This window comes from Vitis vinifera, chromosome 13, assembly GCF_030704535.1.
Source record: "Vitis vinifera cultivar Pinot Noir 40024 chromosome 13, ASM3070453v1".
In the NCBI taxonomy this organism is placed as follows: Eukaryota; Viridiplantae; Streptophyta; class Magnoliopsida; order Vitales; family Vitaceae; genus Vitis; species Vitis vinifera.
The window spans coordinates 1,462,766-1,484,705 of NC_081817.1; the positions used below are offsets into that span (position 1 = coordinate 1,462,766).

Consider the following 21,940-nt stretch of genomic DNA (forward strand, 5'->3'; position numbering starts at 1 on the left):
TTCATAAAAATCTGCGGGGCCATGTTTTGACACACAATAAGGGTGGAGGATCAAAAGCCAGGAGTTTGGATCCCTCCTACTCAAAAGTTCAAGTCTATCTACCTTTGTGGGTCATGTTGTGAGACAGACGGTTGAAGAAGCAGAATTTCATATTTAAAAATTAATTAATTAATTAAACCACCATTATTACTCTCTCATTAGGCAAATGAACTTCCACATGCATGTAGACCTCCCACTTTCCACATGCAATAATTCTCGTCATCAACACAACTTCTTGTGGACCCCCCAGATATTGGGTTTTGGTACAATTCACGTAGTGCAATTATAGAAGACACCTGTCAAATTTACAATTTAAAAAATATTTTCAAAATTATTAATTTCAATATTTAAACAAGAGCTACAAAGAAAATAATTTTGAAACTATGATATTTTAATAAATAAATTTGCTTTTAAATGCCTTAATTTTTGTGGTGGGGAGAAGCCGAATTTTATGTGGACCAAAAACACTGAGCACATGTGACCACTACTTTAAAGATCAGATAATATGGGACTGGAAAATCATGAGTAGTTGACTCATTAGATTTTATTTTATTTTTTAATTCATTCTTTTTTGTAAGGTTCTACCCAAGACATATCACCAAATGCAATAAAAAAATCATCTCTATCATGAAAGAAGATTAAGAAGTAAAATGTCAGTTTGTGTTTTCGGAACTATATCGATTGGTCATTTTCTGTGTCAGTTTGTGTTTTCGGGACCGCATCTATATCAATCGGTCATTTTCCTATCAGTTTGTGTTTAACTTGAGTCGGGACCGCACCCATATCGATCGATCATTCATCTTATCAGTTTAGTTCGATGTCCAGGGTCTTTGTTCAGTATGACATTCAGAGTCACATTTTCAGTTTTGGCATTTAGAGCCATTGTGCATACTCATCCAGGCATTTTTGGGTCACCATGTATCATCCATTTTGGGCATTTAGAGTCACTTTCCTCACCTGGCTACTCTGGTGCTTATTGCTTATTCATCATGCTCTTCTAGATTTCCCCTTTCACTACACATGACACGGTCTTTTAAGATCACGACACGTATTTATGTCATGTTGTTGGGCACCCTACACCTAGCATTCTCATGTATATCACATAAGGAGTCTCATCATGCCTGTCGTTTTTTAGTTACTATCATAGTTTGTCTCTTAGTGGGCCATCTTCATATACCCCATCTTTCTCACTTCAAGTTATATTTTGCAATTGTTTGGGCCATAGAGAAAATAATAAGTTTGAATAGCCTCCACACATTTTCACCACCATACCAACTATTTAAATATTTTTTCAATTTTTTCTCTCTCCTACTTTTTTTCCTCCACTTTTTTCAACCCACGGGCAGCCCACATTTCCATTTTATATATATATATATATATATATATATATATATATATATATATATATATATATATTTTTTTTTTTTTTTCTTTTCAAAGTTTAATTTTCCAAAACAAATTTTCATTTTCAAATAATTCTCCAAAATTCGAATTTTCCAAAATTCCATTCTCAAAAATAATTTTTTTTTTAAGATTTCAATTTTTGAAATTTAATTTTTCGAAATTCCATTCTCAAAAATGATTTTTCCGAGATTCCAATTTTTATAATTTAATTTTCATAGTTTTTACTTCTCAAATAATTTTTTTTTAAATTTTCAATTTCTTTCAAATTTAATTTCCAAGATTCCAATTCTTAAATTTAATTCCCAAAACTCCAATTTTCTAGTGATCTTCGAGATTCCAATTTTCCAATTAAATTTCAAAAATCCGATTTTCTCTCAAATAGTTTTAATTACATTATGGTTTTCAAATAATCTTCTGCTTCTCTTGATTTTAATAAGCATGAATCAGTTTTTCATAATTCTGGAATAATAGAATATGTGATACTAATTCATGCGAAATAAATGGGCTTTGGTGGGGGCCCCACATACGTGATTTTACGATTGATTGATTGATTGATTGGTTGATTTGATTGTCATGCGTGATTGATTTATTCCACTCTATGACATGCATGCGATTATTCTATGTTTAATTGCTAACATTCATTTTTCATTGAAGTAAACCGGTTCATCACTCAGGTACATTCTTTGCCTCTCCTATTCATTCCGTTATTTTGTTTTGAGTGATATTCATTTGGTACACATTCTTTGTTTCGGGTGATATTCATTTGGCCATGCATAGTTACTTTGTTTCGGGTGATTGCATGAGTTGCTTGTCTATGCAGGACACACACTTACCCCCTTATTTCCGAGTCCCTAGTCTCGGTAAACCTTGTTTTCCTCGATCTCGTATTTGATATGAGACTTGTTGCTTTGTTTGCTCTTCGACCGACCTAGTGATTAGGAATGGGGTCTAGCGATGGGCTATGTCTATGTTTGGGAGCATTCTGGAGGTGGTCGGCATATTGATGCTGATTGGAGTCCGAACTTTGAAGACTTGTATAGCCCAAAGCTAGATTTCAGGATATTTGTGTGGCCAGTGTGTCTTCTTTTAGTTTCATAGGATTTTCGAATGCACCCACACCACTCACTGTGCACCTTAGATCGTCGATGAGTGATCAGAGTTGTGAGATGCGCTAGCCATTAGGAGAGGTTTCACCATAGGAGCCCCCTAGGATGTGAGGTAGTGCATGTGTGGAGGTGATGACCACCTTGCATGGAAGCGCCCCGTCTTTTTGGAGGCGTGCAGAGGGTTGCATACCGTCGGAGGGTACGATCGCTTCTGCTAGGGATCTTTTAAAGTCTACCCATTTCCTTTTAGAGCCACCTTGACCTTGTAGGTTGAGCTATAGATCCTTTGATTAGGATTCCTTCCTCGCACGTGGGTGCATCTGAGAGCCTTTAGAGCCTCTGTAGTCACAATTTGGATTCAATACTCCTTCTTCTAGTCTCTAGTTGAGAGTGCTCAGAGATCGTTATGAGTTTGAGTATCGGTTGGATCACCTTTGTCAAGTCATCTTAGATTATGTTTTTCACTCGATGAGTTTAGTATTTTTTCTCCTTGGGGCTTTCGTCTCCCTTCTCTTGGCTTGGCACACTCTTTCACTTTGTTGTCACTTACTCGATGCTTTGAGATATGTTCATTGATCATGATTTTTTTTTTACACTATACACTTATCATGTGTTCGATACATCATTCTTTGTTTGATCATTAATTTAATTTTCGACTCGATACTCATATTTTTATTATGGAAAGGTGAAAGACATATTTTCACATTCACACATTTTTTGCGATATTCGCCTTGATCACCTTATTATTTCTTCTCTTATGGAGCTTGAGTCGAAGATTGAGTTGAGAATGTGGTTGTAGATGGAGTATCGATCCTGTGATAGTGTATTTCTCACACCTCTTTGGATTATTGATGAGAATTCTCTAGTCACATTTGTAGCCATCTCACAGTGGACACCTTTATGACTCCGGAGTTCTCATCATACATCCGGATTTTGGATTGCCACCTCAGGACCATGTGCTCGCATGTTGTATTGTTGTCTTTTAGAGTTCTATCTTGTGTCCTTCATCTATTTTGTTTGCATTGTAGGGAGTCGTTTTAGGAGTTGATTGAGTCCGGAGTTACATCCTTGGAGGAGAGTTGGAGGTCGATTGATCAGAGCAGATTCACATCAGGGTTCAGACAGTTCGGTCGAGATGTTAGACGAGTTAGCTTCCACACTTGCTTCTATTCAGGAGTTCATGGCGGGGGTTAGTAGACGTTTGGATAAGATAAAGAGTTCTCGCCAGGATCATCATCCAGTCGGCATTAGCATTGACGATACAGTTCCCCATGTACCTTAGACAGCGCAGGTTCTTCCACTTGGGACTTCACATGGCGTTCCATTCCATCTATCAAATCATTGTGAGACTGCTCCACCACCTGCTGCCATAGTGTTGCCTCCTATTTTTACTACTACTGATGATACTAGATTAGCCAAGCAGGAGGCCAAGGTTGAGAGGCTTGAGTCCATGATGAGACATATCAGATTGCAGGACGGAGGTTTGACTTGGGATGACAGAGATGGCATATCGGCGGCTAGCTTGCCCGCCAAGTTTCGCATGCTAGACATTGAGCGTTACAATGGGATTGGTTGTCCCAAGATCCATTTGAGGCTATACAGCACAGTCATAAGAGCACATGAGATAGATGATGCGCAATTGGTGACTCTCTTCCCTATGTTGCTTAGTGGAGAGGTTCAGAGATGGTTTGCTTTAGTTGAGCCTTCGAGACTTCGCACCTGGGAGGATGTGGCTCATGAGTTCTTGACTCAGTTTGCTTTCAATGCCGATATTGATGTATCCAGATGAGAGTTGGAGGCCACCAGACAGAGGCCAGACGAGTCTATTTCTTCATTTGTCACTCGTTGGAGGGAAAATGTGGCTGGTATGATAGACCAGCCTAAGGAGCAGGATCAGATTGATATGGTTCTTCGGAACCTACAGCCAAGGTTCGCTAGGCGTCTTGTGGGCATCCCATTTCAGGATCTTAGGAGTCTGGTTTAGGCAACTTTTAGTGTTGAGGAGGCCATAGCTCGAGGATTATGGACATATGCTACTCCTTCCCCTGACATTAAGGGGAAGAAGCCGATTGGATCATTTAGTAGATCTGGAGAGGTTGGCGCTATTAGCTATCAGCATCAGAGGCCCGCATATCACTCACCTTACAGGCCTCCTCCAGTCAGGGCTCATTTCCCTTATCCACAGTATCAGTATCAGCCGGATTATGTTTAGGAGCCTTACATTTCTCAGACTAGCATGCAGCCACGACCATCACATCCGAGAGCCGCCACTCACCCACTACCTAGACCATATGCACAGAGGCCAGCGAGACAGTTCACTCCATTGGGCATGACTTTGACTAGAGCTTTTGAAAAGCTCAGAGATGGTGGTTTGATCGTTCCTTTGGCGCCACGCCCTTTGCCACATCCTATTCCTCCACATTTTCGCTCTCATGAGCATTGCTTATATCATCAGGTTCAGGGGCACGATACTGAGCGTTGTTCGACACTCCATCATGCGATACAGGACTTGATTGATTCAGGGTTGGTCAACTTGGCTGGGCCAAGTGTGACCACCAATCCTCTGCCTACACATTCTACACATGCAGTTCCTCCTCCTCCTCCTAGTCTTCAGTATATTGATTTGGGTGTTGATGGTATTGATGGTCGCATGGTATTTTGGGACATCTCAGGTTGGGGACTTGTTTTAGTTGACATGGTACATCATTTTGCAGCGGTCTAGCTCAGAGCACCTTTCATTTTGATTATGGTCGTCATCAGAGTCGTTCCCGTTCTGTCGGGTCCAATGTTTAGTTCATTAGAGTTGCTTTGTCGAGTCTAGTTTGGTTCAAAGTCGTTGTTTTTCTAGTCGTTTGTAGTCCTTTATCGCTTCACACATGATGTACTCATTTGGTTCATTCAGTGACATGATCTTTTTATTTGAGTATGTGTTATTCTCTTTTCTCATAAGTATGTTTTACATATTTTGTGTTGATGTGTGCTATGCTTTCGATATGAGACATATTTTCACTTTGGCATCATTGATCACTTGGGCCTGACCTATCATGGAGGATATTGAGCCTATTGACTTGGGATCATGAGATCGACCTAGAGAGTTTGAGACTATGACTCGTTTCATCCTCTGATTAGAGCAGCACCATATCCATACCTTGACTTTTTAGACTTGATGACCTACCCATTTTGAGCTTGACATGACACCACCCCTTGGTACCGTTATACGACCTTTACCATTCTTATTCGCCTTCGTATATTATAGTACCATTGCCTATTCTTTCCCTTATTTCCTTGATCTGACCGGGTAGAGTCCGAGATGGTTAGACCTGAGGTGAGCTTTGCATGATGATAGATGGATCACGATGAGAGAGTGGTTTGACTGCTTGAGGATGTTGTTGAGGTAGAGGGGTTGTCTTAGGGCATCCAGATTTGAGTTGTTACACATGACTTCAGAGAGTCGGGATGATTAGAGATGGTGATATTATGAGGTGATGGTGAGTGACTTATGATGATGGAGTGAGTTGATTTTCAGAGGACATTGATGGTTATCATAGAACATCAGTGGGAGCTTTAACACGATTTCAGAGGAGTCGCCATGACTATGTTGGATGGATGCTAGTCTTTAGTATTGACCATGTGAGATCTTGAAAGCACGTTGTTTGAGGTTGTGGTCAAAGGATGGGTGGCCATCATTTCAGGAGCCTATTTACTTTATCACCCTCGCATATAGAGTTACCCGTTGCTAGCCCTTTGAGTCTCGCATGAGCATCATAGCATTTTCTTTCGTCACTTCATTTACCTATTACACCGGGTTGGGGACCCTGTAGTGCTTGCATGCTATGTTTGGATACGTCATGAGTTCCAGACCTGATATACATATTCGGGTCTCATTCCTCACTCTTCATTGTGATATCTTCCACTTGGTCATCATTTCATCACTATTTTCCGATATCACATATCACCACTTGTGATATTCGTTCTTTGTCTTTTCTCAGATCATTTCTTACTCGACATTATCTTTGTTCCACCTTGAGTGGTGGTTTCTCACACATCATTACATGGAGGATTGTCACGTTCTTCCCCCCGTTCGCCTTATGAGCAATGGTTCAGAGGTCTTATTTTGAGAGGTCGTCTTGTTAGTGAGGATTCGTGTTACATCAGTACATGGGGAGAGTTTATTCATTTGGCTATGTATTTCATGGAGATTAGTCATTATTGATCAGAGTATGCGCAAAAAAAAAAAAAAAACTCATTTCACACGCATAGCTACGTCATACCCATTTCACCACAAAACCCATTTTCTTCCACCCATGCATGGCCATTTCAACCACTGCATTTATTCCTCATTACTACCCGTAGCTATTCTCCACATCCATCCTCCATGCCCTCATGTTTATCATCACCCCCCCCATGCATAACCATCTCCCATTTACCCATTTTCCCCATCACCACCTATCTCTCTATACACCACAACCATACCCATATCTTATACCTCCATGCATACACCCACTCCACCAACCCGTAGCCTAATCTTGCCTCATGCATGGCTGTCCAAAGCTCCTCCAATTCACCCATCCACGTGCATGGGACTCATGCTAACGGATATGGGCTTGAGATGAAGCCCAAGTCCAAACTTGATGATGAAAAGCCTCATGTGATTATGCTAGTGGATATGAGCTTGAGTTTGAGCCCAAGCCCAGGTTTGTGATAGAAATGCGTTTTGGGCTTGCCCATATGGGCCTTGAATTTGGGTTTAAGTTAAAGCACCTGATCCAAGTTGATGTTAAGATGATGCCTTGGGCTTGCCCATGTTGGCTTTGAACTTGGGTTTAAGTTGGAGCCCAGACCCAAGCTCTTGGTGACGGTTTTGGGCTTGAGTTGGAGCCCAGGCCTGTATGTGTTGATGAAAGGCCTCTTGATTTGTTCACCCACCTTAAGTTAGCCCATACCCACCTCAAGTTAGCCCCTTTGTTTTCAATTTGCATGATTTATCTTCCTAAAAGCATTAATTCCTCAATAAATTTTAATTCCAATTTTTGAAATTTTAATTCTCACACTAATTTATTTAATCATTATTTATTTATTTATTTATTCATTTATCTTTAAAATTTCAGTTTTTAAATAATCTTTCAAAATTCCGATTTCTAAATTTAATTCCGATTTTCGAAATTTTAATGTTCACATCAATTTTTCTAATCATTATTTATTTATTTATTTATTCTTTTATCTTTAAAATTCAATCTTTAAATAACCTTTCAAAATTCTGATTTCTAAATTTAATTTCCAAATTCCGAATTCTTAATTTTCACATCGATTTATCTAATCATCATTATCTTGTTTATTTATCTATTCATTTATCTTTAAAATTCAATCTTTAAATGACCTTTCCAAATTCTAATTTCTAAATCTAATTCTAATTTCCGAAACTTTGTTTTTTTAAATCAATTTATTTGATCATCATTATTTTATTCATTTACTTGTTTATTTTTTAAAATTCGATCTTTAAATAATTCATCAAAATCACGATTCCCAAATTAAATTTCCAAAATTCCCTTTTCTTTAGTGTTCACTTAATCATTATTATTTTCACCATTATCATTATTCTATTTATTTAGTTCAAAAATTCCTTCTTCAAATGATTCCAATTTTCTGACTTCCGAATTTAATTTCCAATTTCCACCTTCATTTAATTTCCAAAATTCCAATTCTTAAATTTAATTTCCAATATTCCAATTTTCAAATAAACTTCAAAAATCCTGTTTTCTCTTGAGTAGTTTTTAATTCCACTCTGGTTTTCAAGTAATCTTCTTTTTCTCTTGATTTTATATAAGCGTGAATGCAATTTTCATAATCCCAAAATAATGAAATTTGTGAGATTAATTCATGCAAGATCAATTGAGCTTTGGTGGGGGCCCCACATATGTGATTTTATGATTGATTAATTGGTGGATTGATTTATTTGATTGTTATATGTGATTAATTTGCACTATTCTATAATACACACACGATTATTCTGTGTTTAATCGCTAACATTTGTTTCCCATGAAATAAGTCAGATCATCATTCAGGTACATTCTTTGTCTCTCCTATTCATTCAGTTACTTTGTTTCGGGTGATATTCATTCTTATGGAGCTTGAGTCGAAGATTGAGTTGAGGATATGTGGTTGTAGATGGAGTATCGATCCTGTGATAGTGTATTTCTCACACCTCTTTGGATTATTGATGAGAATTCTCTAGTCACATTTGTAGCCATCTCACAGTGGACACCTTTATGACTCCGGAGTTCTCATCATACATCCGGATTTTGGATTGCCACCTCAGGACCATGTGCTCGCATGTTGTATTGTTGTCTTTTAGAGTTCTATTTTGTGTCCTTCATCCATTTTGTTTGCATTGTAGGGAGTCGTTTTAGGAGTTGATTGAGTCTGGAGTTACATCCTTGGAGGAGAGTTGGAGGTCGATTGATCAGAGCAGATTCACATCAGGGTTCAGACAGTTCGGTCGAGATGTCAGATGAGTTAGCTTCCACACTTGCTTCTATTCAGGAGTTCATGGCAGGGGTTAGTAGACGTTTGGATCAGATAGAGAGTTCTCGCCAGGATCATCATCCAGTCGGCATCAGCACTAACGATACAGTTCCCCATGTACCCCAGACAGCGCAGGTTTTTCCACCTGGGACTTCACATGGCGTTCCATTCCATTTATCAGATCATTGTGAGACTGCTCCACCACCTGCTGTCATAGTGTCACCTCCCATGGTTCCTACTATTAAGGATACTCGATTAGCCGAGCAGGAGGCCAACGTTGAGAAGCTTAAGTCCATGATGAGACAGATCAGATTGCAGGATGGAGGTTTGACTTGGGATGACAGAGATGGCATACCGGCGGCTAGTTTACCCGCCAAGTTTCGCATGCTAGACATTGAGCGTTACAGTGGGATTGGTTGTCCCAAGATCCACTTGAGACTATACAACACAGTCATGAGAGCACATGGTATAGATGATATGCAGTTGGTGGCCCTCTTCCCTATGTCACTTAGTGGAGCAGCTCAGAGGTGGTTTGCTTTGGTTGAGCATTCGAGACTTCGCACCTGGGAGGATGTGATGATTACTACTCAAAAAGTGCTATTTGATAGCCTTTAATTAATCCTTTTTATCACTTTTGAGTAGTAGTTTAGGCCTTTTAACTCAATTGGCATGTTAAGGATCCTTTAAAGCAATTTTGATCACTTTGTGCAAGTTTTGGTGTTTTTGTTAGTATTGTGATCACCAAAGCAAGTCAAGAATGAGGAGAGCTATGAGGAATCTTGGGCAAAGCTTAGAATTCAATTGCCAAGAGTGAATCCGGATTGCAAGGAGAAAAAGCAAAGAGAATCTGCCATGGAGCATATTCTTGATGACAGTCGTAGCAGCCACTTTTGGAGCACTTTCTGAAGTCTAAATGATGCAAGCTATATACCATTTCAAAGCTCAGGAAGTCAACAATCCAATGCTTCAAACGGTGCGCGATTTGGAGTTGAAACGAAGAAGTTGCAGCCATTACAAGCCAGTCACTCTGAAGTGCTGCGGAATCAACCTTTTGTTGCGAGAATTTCGCAACACTTTTGTACAGTAAGGTGTTTCTTCTTCTGACGATGCACGAACCATGCCGCGAGAAGGGAGCTGGAAACTTCAAGATGGAAGCCAACTTTGCAGCCTGGTGAAGATAGCTTGGTCTTGCGAAATAATTTCGCAGCCCTCTTGGGTGTCTGCGAAATTTCGCAGGCACCACTTTTCTCCTGCGAAATGGCTCCTGAAGCCTCCCGAAGCTTGCTACCGACATTGGGAGATATTTTCCATTAGATTTTTGTTGTCTAAATCCCAAAATACTCCTTGTAAACCACCAATTACATGATTCCTTAGTTTTTAAGTTAGTAAAAAGACCAAATATCAGTGTAAGAATTAGTTTTATATTGCTTTAATATAAATACCTCTCGGGAGCCTGTTCTCGGGGAGGAGTTTCTTCTGTAAAAATTTGGTAAGGAAGTAAAGGTCTTTTCTTTCTACTGCCTTACCTTCTCACTTTGTATTTTCATTTTATTTCTAAGTTATGAATTCTCTGAGGAGTTTTCCCCAGAGAATGAGTAACTAAACCTCCAATTCCTTGGAGCTAAGGTTGCCGGGGAAGGTTCCAAGTGCAAGAATGCAAAGCTTTGTGGTTTTAGCTAGTAATGAAGAGGAAGTGAAATCCTTTAGTGATTTCAATGTTTTTAGTTAACTTAAAACACCTTGGAGTCACCTAGGCCAACACTTGGTAAGGCAAGTGATTTCCAACCGTGGAAATGCACTAGTTTACCCCTTGCGAGCCTCTGGTAGGTGACTTCAAGGTAGGATTTTCTGGAATTACCAACACTTGGTAAGATTTTGGACTCTTAGGAGGCATCCATTAGTTATCTCTTGCGAGTTTGTGAAGGGAAGTCCAAGGTTAAAGATCACCTTGAATGGTAAGTGCTCGTGAGAGGCATGAACCATTGCAAGTTGCATCAGTGAGAGAATTAAAGTGAAATCTAATTGAAGGAGTCTCTGTACATCACCGGTTAGAGACTTGACTCTAAGTTGAATCTCTAATGCGAGGAAATGAACCATCTGACCGGAGCTATGTCTTTTGCATGAGGAACCACCCCAGTGAACCTAAATCTCCAAGGAATGCTTTTCTTCCTAAATTATTCCAAACTTCTGTTAAGTTAGTTAGTTTAAATCTCAACCTTTACCAATCAAAGTTTGTGTTTTATTTCTTAAACTAACCGTGAAATGAAACAAAACCAATTCACTTGGAATTGGTATCCTTGATTGCTTGCAAATCATTCCCAGTGAACGATCCTTAGAGCCACTATACTATAGTAGCTTTGTATTTGCTACCCTAGTGTATGGTGTTATAGGTATAAATTTTGTTGATCACTTCCTCAATCAGGGAGCACCAGCTGGACACGAATCAGCTGAGACACCAATTGGGCACGAATCAAATGGCGCCGCTGCCGGGGAATGAGTGTCAAGTTCATTGTGATACCATTTTTTGAGCACTTGTGATTTTCATCACAAGTTGGTAAAGTTTCTTTCACTTTACTAATTTTCATTCTTTCTTAGTTAATTTATAATCTAAGTTTATCTTTTTAAATTTAGTCTAGTTTAATTTTGCTGTTGTAGTCCTCTGTTTTTGTGTCCTCTGTTTTCATTTTTTTAGTTGCAGCTGAATACTAGTTGTGTATGCCAAAGTGGATACGAGACATTGGAGGTAGGCTTGTTAAGTGTGATACACCTCAGAAAGGAGAATTTGAAGTAATCTTGAATATCATGGAGGCTGCACCTGAAGATCAGCATAGTCACCAAGGTCGTCAAGACAATCTCAATGAATTCAGATCAATGAGGGACCGTATGCATCCACCTCGTATGAGTGCACCATCATGTATAGTGCCCCCTACAGAGCAGCTAGTGATCAGACCATATCTTGTTCCACTTCTACCAACTTTCCATGGGATGGAAAGTGAGAATCCGTATGCACACATCAAGGAATTTGAAGATGTTTGTAATACATTCCAAGAGGGAGGAGCTTCAATTGACTTGATGAGGCTTAAGTTATTTCCTTTTACTTTAAAGGATAAGGCCAAAATTTGGCTTAATTCTTTAAGGCCAAGGAGTATCCGCTCTTGGACTGATTTACAAGCTGAGTTCCTCAAGAAATTTTTTCCTACTCATAGAACAAATGGCTTGAAAAGGCAAATTTCAAACTTCTCAGCTAAAGAGAATGAGAAATTCTATGAGTGTTGGGAGAGATACATGGAAGCTATAAATGCTTGTCCTCACCATGGCTTTGATACTTGGCTATTGGTGAGCTATTTTTATGATGGTATGTCCTCCTCAATGAAGCAACTCCTCGAGACAATGTGTGGAGGAGATTTCATGAGCAAAAATCCAGAGGAAGCTATGGATTTCTTGAGCTATGTAGCTGATGTTTCAAGGGGATGGGATGAACCGACCAAAGGAGAAGTGGGAAAGATGAAGTCTCAGTTGAATGCTTATAATGCAAAAGCTGGGATGTATAATTTGAAAGAAGATGATGACATGAAAGCAAAGTTGGCAGCTATGACAAGAAGATTGGAGGAGCTGGAGCTGAAAAGAATGCATGAAGTGCAAGCTGTTGCTGAAGCACCAGTGCAAGTGAAGCTGTGTCCCAATTGTCAATCATTTGAACATTTGGTGGAGGAGTGCCCTGCAATTTCAGCTGAAAGGGAAATGTATAGAGATCAAGCAAATGTTGTTGGACAATTCAGGCCTAATAACAATGCTCCTTATGGAAATACCTACAATTCAAGTTGGAGGAATCATCCAAATTTCTCATGGAAGGCCAGAGCAACTCAATACCAACAGCCGGATCCACCATCTCAGCAATCTTCAAGTATTGAACAAATAATAGCTAATCTCAGCAAGGTAGTGGGAGATTTTGTGGGAAAGCAAGAAGCCACCAATGCTCGAGTGGATCAAAGAATGGACAGAGTTGATCAAAGAATGGATAGAATGGAGAGTATGTTGAACAAAAGAATGGATGGAATGCAAAATGATATGAATCAAAAATTTGATAACATCCAATATTCAATCTCCAGGCTTACAAATTTGAATACACTGCAAGAAAAGGGAAGATTTCCTTCTCAACCTAACCAAAATCCCAAAGGTGTCCATGAAGTAGAAAGCCTTGAGGGAGAATCATCACAGGTGAAAGATGTCAAAGCCTTGATCACTCTAAGGAGTGGTAAGAAAATTGAGCAGCCAACACCTAAGCCACATGTTGAGAAAGAAGAAGAGATAAAGAAAGGGGAGGAAATGGAAGATAAAGAGAGTGAGATCAGTGAAGAAAAGAAGGAATCTGATTCAACAATCAAAGCAATTCCAGAGAAGGAGTTTTTGAAGGAAGAAATGCTGAAGAAATCAACTTCTCCACCTTTTCCTCAAGCATTACATGGGAAAAAGGGGGTTAGAAATGCAGCTGAAATCCTGGAAGTATTGAGGCAAGTGAAAGTTAATATTCCACTGCTGGATATGATCAAACAAGTTCCAACGTATGCAAAATTCCTAAAGGACTTGTGTACTATCAAGAGAGGGTTGACTGTAAACAAGAAAGCCTTCTTGACTGAGCAAGTAAGTGCAATCTTACAGTGTAAGTCTCCTTTGAAGTACAAAGACCCTGGAAGTCCTACCATTTCAGTCATGATTGGAGGAAAGGTAGTGGAGAAAGCCTTGCTAGACTTGGGAGCAAGTGTGAATTTGCTTCCATACTCTGTCTACAAGCAACTGGGCCTTGGAGAGTTGAAGCCAACATCAATCACTTTATCTTTGGCAGATAGATCAGTGAAAATTCCAAGAGGAGTAATTGAGGATGTATTGGTTCAAGTGGATAATTTCTACTATCCTGTAGATTTTGTTGTTCTTGATACTGATCCAACTGTGAAGGAAGCTAATTTAGTTCCTATCATCCTTGGAAGGCCATTTCTTGCAACTTCAAATGCAATCATCAACTGTAGAAATGGGCTTATGCAACTCACTTTTGGTAATATGACACTGGATCTAAATATTTTCTATATGTCTAAAAAGCAAATCACTCCAGAAGAAGAAGAAGGACCAGAAGAGCTATGTATAATTGATACTTTGGTGGAGGAGCACTGCAATCAGCATATGCAAGACAAGTTGAGTGAAAGTCTTGTGGATATTGAGGAAGGTTTTTCTGAATCGCCTATTGGGCTTGCTACTCTACAAAGTTGGAGAAAGATAGAAGAAATTCTACCTTTGTTCAATGAAGAAGAGGAGGCAGCCGCTGAAAAAGAAATTCCAAAATTCAATCTGAAGCCTTTACCTGTGGAGCTGAAATATACATATCTTGAAGAAAATAATCAATGTCCTGTCGTAATATCTTCATCTCAAACCAAGTCTCAAGTGAAGGATGCAAGCTTCAAATGGGATCCGGGCAAACTGAATCAGGAAGGGCAAAAAGTTCTGATGTATGACACAAGACTCCATATCTTTCCTGGGAAGCTCAAGTCAAGGTGGATTGGTCCATTTGTTATTCACCGAGTATATTCCAATGGAATGGTGGACTTATTGAATTCAAATGGCAAGGACAGCTTTAGAGTCAATGGATATCGTCTTAAGCCGTTCATGGAGTCATTCAAATCAGAAAAGGAGGCAATCAACCTCCTTGAACCTCAAAAAGCCTAAGGAAAATGGGTTTGCTGGACGTGGTTTAACCACAGTCCAAAATTTTTGTAAATTTTGTAAATTTTCAAGTTGTTTCCATGCTTTTGATTTTAGTTTTTGATCTTAAATCATGTTTTTAGGTGTGTTTTAATCGTTTTAAATGATCCCAGGTGGAAGAAATTTCAAGGAAATTGAAAAGAAAAAAATCGGGCCGAAATTGGAGCCGAAATAGAGCAAAAACAGGGGAAAAACAGAGCTCTGCGAAATTTCGCAGAGTGAAGGAAACCTCTGCGAAATGAGCATTTTGTTGCCAAACCATTCCGCAGCACTGTAGAAGCCTCTGCGAGTGTGTTTCGCAATTGCGAAAGTGAATTTGGCACACGAGTGCCACTTAGCAGAACAGTAGCATCCATTTCGCAGCTGCGAAACTCATTGCGAAGTGGTAAAGCCTGATTTCGCACCAAAAGTCCCTTTCCGCAGGGCATTTCGCAATTGCGAAAGTGGATTTGGCACACGAGTGCCACTTCGCAGCACAGTGACATCAATTTCGCAGCTGCGAAACTCACTGCGAAGTTGCTGCGAAAATGGCAAGTTGCTGCGAAATTGGCGTTTTGTTGCGAAACGTAATCTGACCCCTGGGCTTCCGTTTTTCCTATTTATACCGGTCAAAAGTGCTGCGAAAAGGGTTTCAAAAATCAGAGCACCATTCTCGCAGCCCCTTCGTCTTCTTCACCAAGCCACGCCGTTCGCTTTTCCGGTCATCTTCTCCGTTTAGCAGCGCCGGCCAAAGATCGATAGCCCGAAATGGCACGAACGCGAGGAGCAAAATCTTCATCCCCTTCAAGCCGCAAAAGGAGTCTGCGAAAGGAGCCAAGTCCAGGTTCTGTTCCAGAACCTGCTCCAAAGCCTTCGCCGTCGAGACCAAATCCTCCTCCAGTGAAGCCGACGCCACCAAAGCCGCCGGCAAGGCGATATTTAACAAGATCAGGTGGTCAGCCATTGAAGAAGAAGCCCAGGGTTGAGAGCTCTGAACCAATTGATTTGACTGAGCAATCCCCTGAGAAATCCCCAAAGCTAACACCGGTTCAATCTCCGGTATCTTCACCAAATCCTTCACCGGTTCAAACTCCAGTGCCGTCACCGGTTCCCTCGCCAATTCCCTCACCTGAAGCAACTCCAATTTCATCGCCGGTACCATCTCCGGCACCCCAAGAAAAAGCTCAGGAGCCTCCAGCGCCAATTCCAGAGCCCCAAATTGCAGCTGAAGCACCTCTGGAAGAAGTGATCCGAAGGCCATTGCTCCCCCAGCCCCCAATCGAAGGAAACTTGGATTGTCGAACACGGGCATTCCATTCTGAATTGAGCTTCGACTTAGCAGCATTCAGAGTGAGGCCAGAGCTTGCCCAATCCTTCCAACTGCTGAGGAGATATCATATGGAGCATCTGCTAGCTCCAAGGGATTTTTTCTATCCCCGGGTAGTCACGGACTTCTACCAGACCATGACAACCAAAGAAGTAAGAAATCCAACTCTGATCCATTTCATAATTGATGGAAGGCATGGTATTTTGGGAGCAAGACACATTGCTGAAGCTCTGCAAATTCCTTTTGAGCCAACCCAATTCGACAATTTTAAAGCTTGGACAAATCCAACTGAGTTAGAGATGGTTAGCACCCTGTCCAGAGGAGCTGCAAATCGGTCACACCTGTTGAGGGGGGAGCTACCTCCAGTGATGTTTTTGATTGATGCCTTTTTGAGGCATAATATCTATCCCCTGCAGCATTGGACCCAAAGAAGGGGAGTTCTCTTGGAAGCTCTATACAAGATGTCTGAAGGATTCTTCTTTGGGCCTCACCATCTGATCATGGCAGCCCTTTTATACTTTGAGGAAAAGGTTCACAAGAAGAAGCTTCAAAGAGCAGATTGCATTCCACTCCTCTTCCCACGGCTGCTATGCCAAGTTTTGGAGCATCTCGGATACCCCTCTGAGCCTCAGCAGGAAAGAAAGAGAATATGCCGTGAACCATTTACCCTTGATAAATGGAATAATATGACGGCCTACAAAATTGATCAGCCTGGGCAGCCTCAGCCAGCAGCAAGGAGAGCCTCCCCAAGACATCCACCTGAAGGTATAACACTTGCTACTCCTGCCATCCCTCGAGCTCCACCAGCTACACCTGCTCCATCACAGCCATCCACATCAGCTGAGCCGAGGATGGCCATCCCTATATCCGAATATCGAGAGCTGTGCCGTGCATTGGAGACTCTTACAGCTTCCCAGAGCAATCTTGCTCAGGAATTGGCAGCCATCAAAGCATGCCAGGAGCAGATGTTAGCCTCTCAGGCTCAACAAGCTGCCATCCTAAGGCAGCTTCAAGTCCATTTCGATCTGCCACAAGCTGTAGAGCCCTCCATTCCTACTCCACCAGAGCCACACTCTCAGCCTTCAGAGTCTCAAGCTCCAGAGCCCGAAGCCTCAGCTGATCCACCTACTGAGGAGGCAGATCCTTCTGCTTAGCACCATCACCCCACTCATCAGACATTATATATATTTGCTATTTATGTTTTTATGCATGTTTGTTTTGTTTTAGTTGAAATGAAATCCCAGTATTTTGGTATATATATGGGATCCCTTGTGTTACTTGTTTTTAGCATTGTAATTAAATGAACTCAAAGTAATACAAGTTGACTATTTCTTGTTAAAAGTTAGCATTAAATTCTCCTTATTTCCTTTTCTCACATATTCTATTCTTTTTGAAACATGTGGTTTTCCCCAATCAATATTCGAATTTGATATCAGCATGGAGGTACCACTTCCTCCCTTTTATTACAGTCACTCAAATCACATTGAGGACAATGCTCAGTTCGGTTGGGGGGTATGAGGAAGGAAGTAGTCTAAACCTTTTTGGTATTGCAATTATTGGTTAATTAGTTGTAGATTTTACTTTTTACTAGTGTTACTCTATTCTCCATGAATTTTGAGGAAAAATTTTCAAAATTAAACCAAGAGAAATTGAACTGTTGTTTTTCACTTAACTTAGAGTATGGATTATGCTTACTAAAGTAGTTCAATTGTTGAAACTTCTACTGTAATTGAAGTTAGTTCTTCCACTTTAAGCTATCCACACACTATGCACATTAGTTTCCGATTATAAGATGAAAAGCTATTTCCTTCTTGACTTAGTATAATTTTGGGACTTGGTATATTTGACCTCATTTGATAAAAATTGAAACACCCTGCAAAAGGCCAATGAGCCTTTGAAATAAAGAAAGTTGTTTGCTTGCCTTGAAACCCGAGCAAGGTCTGAGGGGTATATGGTGAAAGCCTTTAAAGCCTGGTGCCCTAAGCCTTAATTGGTTGGGAGTCACTGACCTCAATGCTCGTTACAAGGGTGAATAGGTAGAGTTAGCATATGGTAGATGCTTGGGTATTAGAAATTCATTCTTAAAAGTCCGGGGAAAAATCCGAGGAGTTAGTGGTTGAAAGATCCTTAAAACTTGGTGCCCTAAACCTTAATTGGTTGGGAGTCATCGATGGACCCCCATTACATGGACAAGTCAGAAAGAGTACCCCATAAAGCTACCTTGAAAAAAAAAAAAAAAAAAAAAAAAAAAAAAGATGAAAGTGTGTTCTTTTCTTATTGATTTTGGTCAGTTTGCTAAAGTGTTGAAAAGAGATAGGTTGGGGGGTGAGATTAGTAGCATTTTATTCTCGGAAGCTAAAGAACCAATACACATAGATTTTTGTGGAAGATTGAAGTTTAGTTCTTAGAAAGTGAAATGATTTTAAAACTTCAGTTTGCATAATGCACTCCCTTGATTGACAGTGTTTAGCATAGTTTGTTATGACTCTTGTTGAGATTTGGGTTTGTATTTCTTCAATGATTCATGTGAGAATTAGATCATCATGCCACTTGAGAATTATTTCCTTTCAGCATGATGTTGTAAATTTTAGATTAGTTTGCTATTTATTTTCATTTTTCTCTCCTATATTGCTAAGGGACTAGCAATATGTCGGTTGGGGGGAGTGATTACTACTCAAAAAGTGCTATTTGATAGCCTTTAATTAATCCTTTTTATCACTTTTGAGTAGTAGTTTAGGCCTTTTAACTCAATTGGCATGTTAAGGATCCTTTAAAGCAATTTTGATCACTTTGTGCAAGTTTTGGTGTTTTTGTTAGTATTGTGATCACCAAAGCAAGTCAAGAATGAGGAGAGCTATGAGGAATCTTGGGCAAAGCTTAGAATTCAATTGCCAAGAGTGAATCCGGATTGCAAGGAGAAAAAGCAAAGAGAATCTGCCATGGAGCATATTCTTGATGACAGTCGTAGCAGCCACTTTTGGAGCACTTTCTGAAGTCTAAATGATGCAAGCTATATACCATTTCAAAGCTCAGGAAGTCAACAATCCAATGCTTCAAACGGTGCGCGATTTGGAGTTGAAACGAAGAAGTTGCAGCCATTACAAGCCAGTCACTCTGAAGTGCTGCGGAATCAACCTTTTGTTGCGAGAATTTCGCAACACTTTTGTACAGTAAGGTGTTTCTTCTTCTGACGATGCACGAACCATGCCGCGAGAAGGGAGCTGGAAACTTCAAGATGGAAGCCAACTTTGCAGCCTGGTGAAGATAGCTTGGTCTTGCGAAATAATTTCGCAGCCCTCTTGGGTGTCTGCGAAATTTCGCAGGCACCACTTTTCTCCTGCGAAATGGCTCCTGAAGCCTCCCGAAGCTTGCTACCGACATTGGGAGATATTTTCCATTAGATTTTTGTTGTCTAAATCCCAAAATACTCCTTGTAAACCACCAATTACATGATTCCTTAGTTTTTAAGTTAGTAAAAAGACCAAATATCAGTGTAAGAATTAGTTTTATATTGCTTTAATATAAATACCTCTCGGGAGCCTGTTCTCGGGGAGGAGTTTCTTCTGTAAAAATTTGGTAAGGAAGTAAAGGTCTTTTCTTTCTACTGCCTTACCTTCTCACTTTGTATTTTCATTTTATTTCTAAGTTATGAATTCTCTGAGGAGTTTTCCCCAGAGAATGAGTAACTAAACCTCCAATTCCTTGGAGCTAAGGTTGCCGGGGAAGGTTCCAAGTGCAAGAATGCAAAGCTTTGTGGTTTTAGCTAGTAATGAAGAGGAAGTGAAATCCTTTAGTGATTTCAATGTTTTTAGTTAACTTAAAACACCTTGGAGTCACCTAGGCCAACACTTGGTAAGGCAAGTGATTTCCAACCGTGGAAATGCACTAGTTTACCCCTTGCGAGCCTCTGGTAGGTGACTTCAAGGTAGGATTTTCTGGAATTACCAACACTTGGTAAGCTTTTGGACTCTTAGGAGGCATCCATTAGTTATCTCTTGCGAGTTTGTGAAGGGAAGTCCAAGGTTAAAGATCACCTTGAATGGTAAGTGCTCGTGAGAGGCATGAACCATTGCAAGTTGCATCAGTGAGAGAATTAAAGTGAAATCTAATTGAAGGAGTCTCTGTACATCACCGGTTAGAGACTTGACTCTAAGTTGAATCTCTAATGCGAGGAAATGAACCATCTGACCGGAGCTATGTCTTTTGCATGAGGAACCACCCCAGTGAACCTAAATCTCCAAGGAATGCTTTTCTTCCTAAATTATTCCAAACTTCTGTTAAGTTAGTTAGTTTAAATCTCAACCTTTACCAATCAAAGTTTGTGTTTTATTTCTTAAACTAACCGTGAAATGAAACAAAACCAATTCACTTGGAATTGGTATCCTTGATTGCTTGCAAATCATTCCCAGTGAACGATCCTTAGAGCCACTATACTATAGTAGCTTTGTATTTGCTACCCTAGTGTATGGTGTTATAGGTATAAATTTTGTTGATCACTTCCTCAATCAGGGAGCACCAGCTGGACACGAATCAGCTGAGACACCAATTGGGCACGAATCATGTGACTCATGAGTTCTTGACTCAGTTCGCTTTCAGCGCTGACATTGATGTATCTAGACGAGAGTTGGAGGCCACCAGACAGAGGCCAGATGAGTCTATTTCTTCCTTTGTCACTCGTTGGAGGGCAAATGTGGCTGGTTTGATAGACCGGCTTAAGGAGCAGAATCAGATCGATATGGTTCTTCGAAACTTACAGCCGAGGTTCGCTAGGCATCTTATGGGCATCCCATTTCAGGATCTTAGGAGTCTAGTTCATGCAGCTTTTAGTGTTGAGGAGGCTATTGCTCAAGGATTATGGACAAATACTACTACTTCCCCTGACAGTAAGGGGAAGAAGCCGAGTGAATCATCTACCAGATTTGGAGAGGTTGGTGCTATTAGCTATCAGCACCAGAGGCCTGCGTATCACTCACCTTACAGGCCTCCTATAGTCAGAGCTCATTTATCTCATCCGTAGTATTAGTATCAGCCGATTTATATTCAGGAGCCTTACATTGCTCAGACCAGCATGCAGCCACGACCACCACATCCGAGAGCCGCTACTTACCCGCCATCTAGACCATATGCACAGAGGCCTGTGAGACAGTTTACTCCATTGGGTATGACTTTGACTAGAGCTTTTGAGAAGCTCAGAGGCGCGGGATTGATTGTTCATTTGGCACCACGCCCTTTGCCACATTCTATTCCTCATCATTTTCGCTCACAGGATCACTGCTTATATCATCAGATTCAGGGGCATGATACTGAGCGTTGTTCGGCGCTCTATCATGCGGTACATGACTTGATTGATTCAGGGTTGGTTGACTTGGCTGGGCCAAGTGTGACCACCAATCCTCTGCCTGCACATTCTACACATGCAATTCCTCCTCCTCCTGGTCTTCAGTAGATTGATTTACATATTGAGGGTATTGATGGCATGGTATTTTGGGACATTTCGGGCTGAGGACTTGGTTCTGTCGACATGGGTACATCATTTTGCAGCGATCTAGCTCAGAGCACCTTTCATTTTGATTATGGTCGTCATCAGAGCCGTTCCCGTTCTATCGAGTCCAGTTTTTAGTTCATTAGAGTGGCTTTGTTGAGTTCAGTTTGGTTCAGAGTCGTTGTTTTTCTAGTCGTTTGTAGTCCTTTATCGCTTCACACATGATGTACTCATTTGGTTCATTCAGTGACATGATCTTTTTATTTTTTGAGTATGTGTTATTCTCTTTTCTCATGAGTACGTTTTACATATTTTCTGTTGATGTCTGCT

General features: G+C 40.5%; 1 protein-coding gene across 1 annotated transcript; it reads left to right on the forward strand.

The window, feature by feature from the left end:
* The first annotated feature begins 9,050 nt into the window (after window positions 1-9,050).
* LOC104881102 (uncharacterized) lies at window positions 9,051-21,574 on the forward strand. The gene is made up of 3 exons (XM_010660010.1): window positions 9,051-9,598; window positions 20,725-21,055; window positions 21,173-21,574. The coding sequence occupies exons 1-3, from the start codon at window positions 9,051-9,053 to the stop codon at window positions 21,572-21,574; spliced, it is 1,281 nt and encodes a 426-aa protein (XP_010658312.1).
* Window positions 21,575-21,940: the final 366 nt, after the last annotated feature.